At 30.3% G+C, this 9,336-nt stretch overlaps 1 protein-coding gene across 1 annotated transcript; it reads left to right on the top strand.

The window, feature by feature from the left end:
- The first annotated feature begins 235 nt into the window (after positions 1-235).
- Positions 236-8,830, top strand: LOC145566122 (polyamine oxidase 1-like). The gene is made up of 9 exons (XM_081625653.1): positions 236-332; positions 672-921; positions 2,023-2,172; positions 4,667-4,910; positions 5,701-5,844; positions 7,578-7,727; positions 7,852-8,106; positions 8,445-8,526; positions 8,754-8,830. The coding sequence occupies exons 1-9, from the start codon at positions 236-238 to the stop codon at positions 8,810-8,812; spliced, it is 1,431 nt and encodes a 476-aa protein (XP_081481779.1). The 3' UTR covers positions 8,813-8,830.
- Positions 8,831-9,336: the final 506 nt, after the last annotated feature.

Raw genomic sequence — 9,336 nt, 5'->3', positions numbered from 1 at the left:
ACCATTTGATTATATTTTTTCAGAACAAACCACTTGTTAACTACACGTATTAATATTGACTACTCGTAGAATACTTTCGTGAATCTCGAGCTAATATAATAATACTAAGCACGACTTTAAGACCTAAATTAAGTCCTATAAGTAGAGTAATTTCCCTAGCTAATTATCGCAAATCGCAATTAAGCAACTAACACTCCATCTCACAAAACACAAAATGAGGGTGTTAAACGTAATAATGCTCAAGCATTTCTTCCTCTTCCCATTTCTGTTAGCCTCGGCTTGTGCTTTATCTTCACCCCCCTCCGTCATTATCGTCGGCGCCGGAATGTCAGGTACGTACTATGTACCATACCTTTGTACATTATTTACTAAATCTTAGTATAACTATGTACTTGCAATAATACATTTGCGTTTGCATCATGCTAGATTGATAGTACAATTTTTTTTTTTCTTTTTTTTTTACTGGGTAGTACAAATTATAATTACTAGTACTCCATTTATTATATTTGATTTAGTTTTCACGTTACTAGTGAGTAGTGATGACCTAGTATTAAACCATAATGAGCGCAAAAATTAACATTATTGTAGGAGTGTTGTGCCCTTAAGCACGTACTATCATTAGAAAAATGGCGTAAACATACTAATATTTGAAGCATTTATTTAATTTCTAGGGATTTCGGCGGCAAAAAGACTTGAAGATGCAGGGATCAAAGATTTCCTTATACTAGAGGCAACCGATAGAATCGGTGGCCGAATCAAGAAGACTCAATTCGTAGGACATACAGTTGAGATGGGAGCAAATTGGCTTCATGGAGTAGGAGGTCCAAAGAGAAACCCTCTTTATGAAATGTCTAAAAAAATCCACCTTAAAAAATTTTACTCCGACTTCAACAATGTCTCACTCAACACCTATAAGCAAGAGTACGTAATAATTTAACATGTACATTAAGGATATTTTTTTCATTTGATGTTGTCTAAAATTATTTTATCTTAACTTAAGTTATTTTGTTTAATTAAATTTAGCTTCTTTTATTTTATATAAAATCAAGTTATACGGAGTATTATTTTGTTTGAACTTATTTCATTTGAAGTTTGAATTCATTTTTCCTAAACTTATTTTAATTAAATATATTATTTTAATTAAATATATTATATATGTATTTATATTAGTTAAAGGTGGGCATGGGTCGTGTCGGCACGGGCTCGGCACGGTACGGCACGGCGGCCCACTTCTAGGCCATGGGCCGTGCTGTGAACAAAAAAAATTGAAATTCGGCACGGGCACGGCGAGCGGCACGGTCGTCAGCCCGTGGGTCGGCATGCCGGCATGGCCCACCAGCCCGGCACGTGGCACGGCCCATGCCCACCTTCATTTATATAAATTTATTTATATAAACTTATTTGATTAAATAAACTTATTTAATTAATAAATAAATAAGTTTATTTTTATAAACTTATTTAATTAAGTTTATATAAACTTAAACATAAATTATTTATATAAACTTAATTAAATTAAAGTTGTTCAAAAAAAAAATATATTAACATTAACATTAATATAACCATAATTTAATAACATTTTAATATAAACTTAAGTTGTTCAAAAAAAATATATATATCGATTTTTTTTATATACATATATATATATATATTTTTTAAAAAATACGGCCCGCTAGGCACGTGTCGTGCCGGGGATGGGATGTGCCAAAATTTGGCACTGCACAGCACGGCCCGCCGCAAAGCTGGCACGGTACGGTCCGACACGAGCCCCACCCAAACACGGCCCGGCACGACACGATGCCCATATTTAATATTAGTCTTTCTTGACTTATTTTGTTCAACTTATTTGTATTACTCTGTTTATATATATTTATAACTAAAATAAGATAAAATATATTTAAATAAGATGAAATAAACAGATTCTAAATACGCTCAAAATAATTGATCTTAGCATTATATATTATAGATTACACAATTACATATGTAACCTAACCTTATTATTTATTTATTTTTTTAAATGCATAGGGGTGGAAGGTACAAGGAAAATGAGGTAGATGCTGCGTTTAGTAAAGCAGAAAAAACATTAGACGATGGTGAAAAGCTCTCAAAGGTTTTGAATTCGAAGAATAATGGGGATGATATGTCCATTTTGAGTCTTGAACGCCTCCGGAAAACGTAAGTAATTATAAATTAAATAATACTTCTAATTACTACGTACTTAAAATTCTTTATTTAGAGTATATATTTCCATCAATTTTTAACATTACAATTTACAAATCGGGATGAATAACATTGGCTGTATTAATATAAGTATCATAGTATGAGTAACTTTTGGCTGTTCACGTGAATATATATTAGAAACGAATAACATTGGCTGTCCAATAAGTAATAAGGGTTTTCCCACAATCCCATTGGCTGTCTAATAAGTAATAAGGGTTTTCCCACATTCCCACGTACAACCTTTACAAGAGTTAAACATACATAAGGATTCAAAGTTTTGGTTTTTTCACCGTTAAGGACCTTTTTTTTTTCACCTTTAAGGACTTCATTAGTCAAAAGTTAACTACACTAGTTAGATTAGTGAGTTGTTTAGATTAAAAAATAATAAGAAGAAAGAACAAAAGCTAAACCTTTAAAATTTTCACTTATAAGGACTTAGCCATCTTTTTCACCTCTACACTTATAAAAAATAAGAAAACTAAAGGCAAAATATTTGGAAGATTATAATGACATATAAGTTAAAGTTTCATAGTAGATCGATTTCTTGGATGAATAAAGGGCTAATTTTTGAATTAAAATGCTTGATATTGGTCAAGAGTTCTTTTGTTATTATTTCGTACACTTTGGATAAAAGCAAAAAAAATTCATGAAGATATATAACTTGCTATAAGTGTTGAGTATTCGTACAAATGTTGATTTTAAAATTATAAGAGTCGATTTTAACATTGATACAACTGTTGGTTTTAAAATTCTTTGCTAAAATATATTTTTATCAATCTTAAAAAGCCCTCCTTCCTCTAACTTCCTTTATTGAAATAGTGGGTTTAAATTAATTATTAATAGATGTAATTATATAATTAAAGAAGTTTAAAATTTTTTATTATATATATTTCAATAAATAAGTCAAATTATTAGATTCAAAAAAAAAAAAGTCAAATTATTTAACAGGAAATATATTTAATTAGCAATAAATCAAGAGGTGTTGCTTATTAGAATAACATAATGGTTTGTCAAACAAAATAAAAACACAAGAGATAGAGTACATTTGTAGGTTATTTATGTTTTATTTCTTTTAAGTATAATAGCTGAATTATTAATATTATAATAGCTTAAAATTATAACTATTATGCAACAGGTACTTTTGAATTTTATGTATTTTTTTCGCTTTTATTAATAAACTCAAAAAATATAAATATTACTATATTAACATTTGAAAAGTCAACCTATGGTTAAAGGTGAGTTAAGTGACCAAAAACCTTAACTCAGGTCCTTAAAGGTGAAAAAAAAACCCTAAAGTCCTTAAAGGTGAAAAATGCAAAAGTTTAAGTCCTTTTATTAGCTTAATTCACCTTTACAACTTACAAAGGAGGAAGAAATAAGATAATGCTTCAAAAATATTTCGGTGTACTTGCCTTATATTAAAAATATAAAATACTCTCTTTGTTTTCTAAAGTTGTTTTATGTTGATTTTAAATTGGTAAAGTATAAATTTGATTATCAAAATTCAAAAACTTAATGATTTATAATAAGTAAGATTAAAAAAAAGTTAATATTTTAAACACTGATACAAATCCAATAGTAACATAATTTCATTTTATTTTTATGTTTTGTAATAAAATTAGTTTATGGTTAGAATTAAAAAATAGGAATAGTCCACAAGTTTGTGATATACTTTAAAATTGTTTACGTAGTAGGTGAACAAAAAACAAAATAAAACAAAACAAAACAAAAAAAAGACTTTAAAGCATATATGATTGATTCTTTTTGATAGAGGATGCAAATCAAACACTTGCAAATTAAATTTTTTTTATAGAATATTAGAATATATAGAGTAGAATATATCTACTCCTAATTCAAAAACAAAATTTGTACAACTCCCTCCACTATATTCCTTAATAATTAAGAATCTTTTGTTCACATGTTCTAGTTCTTACTACTATGTTTTATAATAGATTGTAGTGAAAACCCTTTCCTCTTCACACTTTTTTTTTAGATCTTAGATGAGTATACAAAAGTAGCTTTTGGAAAGTTCAACGTAACTTATCACATATATAATAATATACCAAGTATTTTAACATGAAGTATATAAATTAAACAATGAGGCCTAAAATAGAAATGTTAAATGGGGGACATGATTATGAAAGAAAGATTTAGATAATTAGTTTCATTTAAAAAAAAAAGATATCTTTAATTTTATATTATAATCTTGTTGAAACTCATGTAGACCCAATGTGAATTATTCCTCTCATTAGCTTTGAAATTAATTTCTAAGGACATTTACAAGTGAGATGGCCTGGAGTCATATCACATCATAAAAAAGTTATTCAGTGGTTCTTGTGGGTGCGGCCTAAATCCTTATAACAATTGATAATACTTGTACAGTTGTATATTAATCTACGAAGTATTTACAATGGTGAAAAGTTGATAAAACTATGTTTAATAATGACAGTGATCCAAGAAGTACCCTAGAAAAAATGGTGGATTTCTTCACTTTCGATGGAGAACAAGCGGAGGCACCAAGGGTAACAAGCTTGAGGCATGTACTACCAATGACGGAGTCCCATGATTTTGGTGAAAATTCATATTTTGTAGCTGACTCTAGGGGTTTTGAGAGCTTGGTTCATCTTATTGCCAAACAATTCCTCTCCTTCAAAAATGGTGCTATCATTGATCCAAGAGTCAAATTGAATCAGGTTCGTACTAGTGTACTACTCTAAAATTTTATCAATAATATGATACAGACTTTTAGCTAATTCTCGACGTCAATTAATTTATTACTACACCTATGGATCATAATATCAATAACATTATCTTTCAAAAAAAAAAAAAGGTATTATTATATTACTTAAAATAATACTCCGTATTAAGTATGGAATGCATGACAAAATCACAAGTCGATCGATATAATTGATGTTAATTTTACTTTAATATTTCCACATTTAGTTCTCTTATCAAACGCTCTCAAGATGCTAAATAACTTTTGCCCTATTTTTTATTAAGGCTTAACTTGTACTTCATATTTAATACTCCGTACAGTATATTAATTAAGGAACTTTTTTTGGGAGTATATTAATTAAGGAACTTGGCTAGATCTTTCTTTCCTAAACAAATTATTACTCCATACTACGTATTATTTACTAATGTCGACATTAAATCCCAAATCATTTGAATTTAGTCATGTTACCGTATTTACAATATCTTATCTTACTAAATAAGTGCATGCAACTTGAATTTATTTACTCGGTTTTTAATTTATTTATTTTTTTACGGGAAATTTATTTATTCATTTATTTGTGTTTTATAATTTTTTATGATAAGCAACTTCAAATGTATTCTCTTATCGAGAATGTCAGAGAAATAAACAATAAAAAATAAAATCTGTAGTGTTATATCCATCATTCCATGATTCCATCCACTATGCTAATTATATTCTCCGTAATTAAGAAGTACATAAATCTAATATTAAGGTATTTAATTATACAGGTTGTCACAGAGATTGACCAGTCAAAAGGTGGAGTAACGGTAAAAACGGAAGATGGGAAGCAATACCATGCCAAACTTGTTATTCTCTCTCCTAGCCTTGGTGTGTTACAAAGTGAACTTATCACCTACAAACCACAACTTCCTGTAAGTTACTAATTATACAACTAAACTTATTTTTACCAATGACTTTTTTTAAAAAAAAAACATATCTCGTGTAATCGTTGTATATATTTGAGATCAGTAATCATATACGGAATTGTTTATAATAATGACAATCCTGTTGAAATAATAAAATAGAGATGAGTGCAGGGAAAGAATAATAAAGGTTGTATTCAATCCATTTAAAATTGTACTACATTGCAACATTTATATAGTGCAAAATATAACTAAAAATAAGGAACATAATCCCATGATCATTGATCATGCTAACATTAACCCCCACTAAACTAACCCACTACTATTATGACTCCACTAACATTAGGAGTTAACTAACCACTAACAATTTGAAGCAAATATTCCAACACACCCCCTTGCTTCAAATTGGATTACAATGACTATTCGATTTTCATGCTTGATCTCGACGAAATTTTCTTTTGCTTTTACAGCATTTTGTGATGCACATCTCATCACCCACACAATTTTGATGGTGCACATTATCACCAACATGATATTCTCGGAGCACTTCTCTCCGCACAACTAATCCTCGACATTTTTTTATTGATGCACTTCTCATCAATTACTTGATCTTGTTGATGCACATTATCATCAACTTACATTCAATGGAGCATATCTCTCCATTAACTCTCTTTGACATTGTCCTCCAATTGACCATGTCACCTTGCATCATACCAAACATCTTTGGTATTATCTTGGAAACCATCTATGCATTGATTACGACTTCCACACCTTCATGGGCTAAAAGGGAACCCATCAACACACCACACTAACCATTACTTCCATGGTTAAACACACAAAAAAATACTCACAAAAATATTTCACTCGAAAAATATTGCTCTCAAACAATGAGATCAAGCTGCGTTGCTTGTCTCCTTACTCGATATTTTTTTTTAATACTCTCTATCTCTCTCTCTCTCTCTCTCTTTTTTTCTTTTTTCTTTTCTTCTTTTCCTTCCTTTTTTTTTTCTCTTATCCCGGATCTAACCTGAAGCTCTTGATACCATGTAGAAACTATAAGGAGAGATAGGAGAAAAAATATTTGATGATCTCATTGATTGATTGCATATAAAATAAGCCTTTATATAGGCAACAAACAAACTAACTTAAGCTAAATCAAAGGAAATAAACGTGAGATCATGCCCCACTAAACTTACTGCTATGATGCTATCCTAATTCTTAGATAATGAATTCTAGGATTCTAACTGACAAAAACCACTAACTTATTAATCCTAATTTCAAGCAAAGTCAAAACAACAACTTTGAATCATTAATCCCATGATACATCCAACATACCCCCTTGATTAAAGTTCATGTCATTCACTAATTACCAACCTGTACTAGAAAATAGCAACTAGCTATTTATCATGATGTTTGGAGCATCAATCAACACTCCCTTTGCTCCAAAGCATGCCTTCTTGCTAAACACCCGATTTTGATTTTGCCTTGGATTACAACTTGAACTTGACGTACTTCAATCTCAACATAAACACTTAACCGCACACTCGACTTTAGAAGAACTTGCTCTTGCCCTCTTCAAATTCCACAACACTAATACTTTACTTCATATTTTTTCATTAGCTGGCGTGTTGTATATTATATATATATCAATATATATCAAGTAGTTCTTGTTACAAGAAAATATACGGAGTACATGATTTATTTATGTAAATGTTGTACACGTACGTACTTGACTTAAACAGCTATGGAAGAGGCGCGCAATCTCAGAGTTTAGCATAGGAGTTTATACCAAGATATTCCTCAAGTTTCCTCGAACATTTTGGCCTGTTGGCAACGGCACTGAATTTTTCTTTTATGTTCATGAACGAAGAGGATATTACGCGATTTGGCAGGTACATTATCAATCAAAATGTTTAATTAGCTAGATGATAAAATGTTTAATTAGCTAGATGATTAAAGTTGTGCGTGATTAATTAATTAGTATAATTAATTACGTGCTAATAAAACAAATTGCAGCATTTGGATAATGAATATCCAGGATCGAACGTTATGTTTGTAACATTAGCAGACGACGAGGCTATAAGAGTAGAGCAACAATCTGATGAAGAAACAAAAGCGGAAGCAATGGAAGTACTGAGAAAAATGTTTGGGAAAAACATCCCTGAAGCAACAAATATTATGATTCCTCGTTGGAAATCTGATAGATTTTACCGTGGTTGTTTCACTAATTGGCCAGTTGGCTATCCTCAAGAGCGCCATGACCAGTTGAGGGTAAGGTTTTTTTTTTTTTTTTTTCCTCTTATTACTCCGAACTATTTTATTTTACCACCGCTAAATTATAGTCGCAATTAATCTTATAAAATACGAATGTACACCCGGTCTTGACCGGGAGCAAGGATTTGACTACGCTTGGGCAAATTATTGCCCGGGCGTACTCTAAACTCTAGCACAATAAAATTAAACGTACTTGATAATTTTAGATTTACACTATAATGATACCCTTAATTAATAAGTATATGTGATTGTATATGTGATTAATTACACATGTCTGATTTGATTATTTATGAAAAGATTGTTTACTAAACTGTTTTTATTTGTGGTTGGTATAGGCTCCATTTGGTAAAATATACTTCACAGGAGAGCATACACACCCAAAATTATTTGGATATGCAGACGGTGCATATTATTCAGGTACTTTCTCGCTAATTAATTAATAGGACCGTGTCAATCAATTATTGTACGAAGTATTGTATTATTTTTCTCGGCCTTTTATATCTAAATGTTGTTTCAATTTTAATAACTTTTTTTTTTTAAAAAAACGAACAATCACCCGTTAAAATAAAAACAACATTTAAAGACGAGAACGTAAAAGTAATCAGCTTGTTGATTTACAAATCACGTGGGATATGATTTTGCAGGTGCTGATACTGCAAAGGATGTAATAAAATGCTTGAGGAATAAGAGTTGCAGTGGATAACTCCAAACAAGAATAACTATGGATTTCTGTCCTTAATCAATTATTACGGAGTAATTAAATTCATTAATATTCCGTACTATACTAATTAATTAACCTCAATTATGTCTCTGGAAAAGAGTTTTGAGGTTGCCAATCTAAGTGTCTTTATAAAAACAAGGCAACAAGCTAAGATGTCGATCTCATCTCAATTTTCGATATGATTTTTTTATGAAACTTTCTTTATTGTCAATTTGTCATTGGAGTACTACTAATTTTCCTATATTCGTATTTATGTGTTCGAGAATTAATTTAGGGTTTTTCTATTAATAACCCTCTTTTAATTTTACTTTTCAATGTTGTGTCCCTCCCTATTTTAATTTTCATACCGTAACTCCCAATTACGTTTTGTTTGCATACGATAACCTTGTCGTTATTCCGTCGTTAACAAATTCCATTAGTGGGACCGTTTCTCTACTCATTAATTTTTTTTAATTTTTTTTATTTTCGTGCTTGAAAATATCCCGTTAAAGGTTTTGGGGGTTATT

The sequence above is a fragment of the Chenopodium album genome, chromosome 11, assembly GCF_948465745.1.
Source record: "Chenopodium album chromosome 11, dcCheAlbu1.1, whole genome shotgun sequence".
NCBI lineage: Eukaryota > Viridiplantae > Streptophyta > Magnoliopsida > Caryophyllales > Amaranthaceae > Chenopodium > Chenopodium album.
Note: the sequence above shows the minus strand (reverse complement) of the source record. Positions and strands in the feature narration are given on the sequence as shown.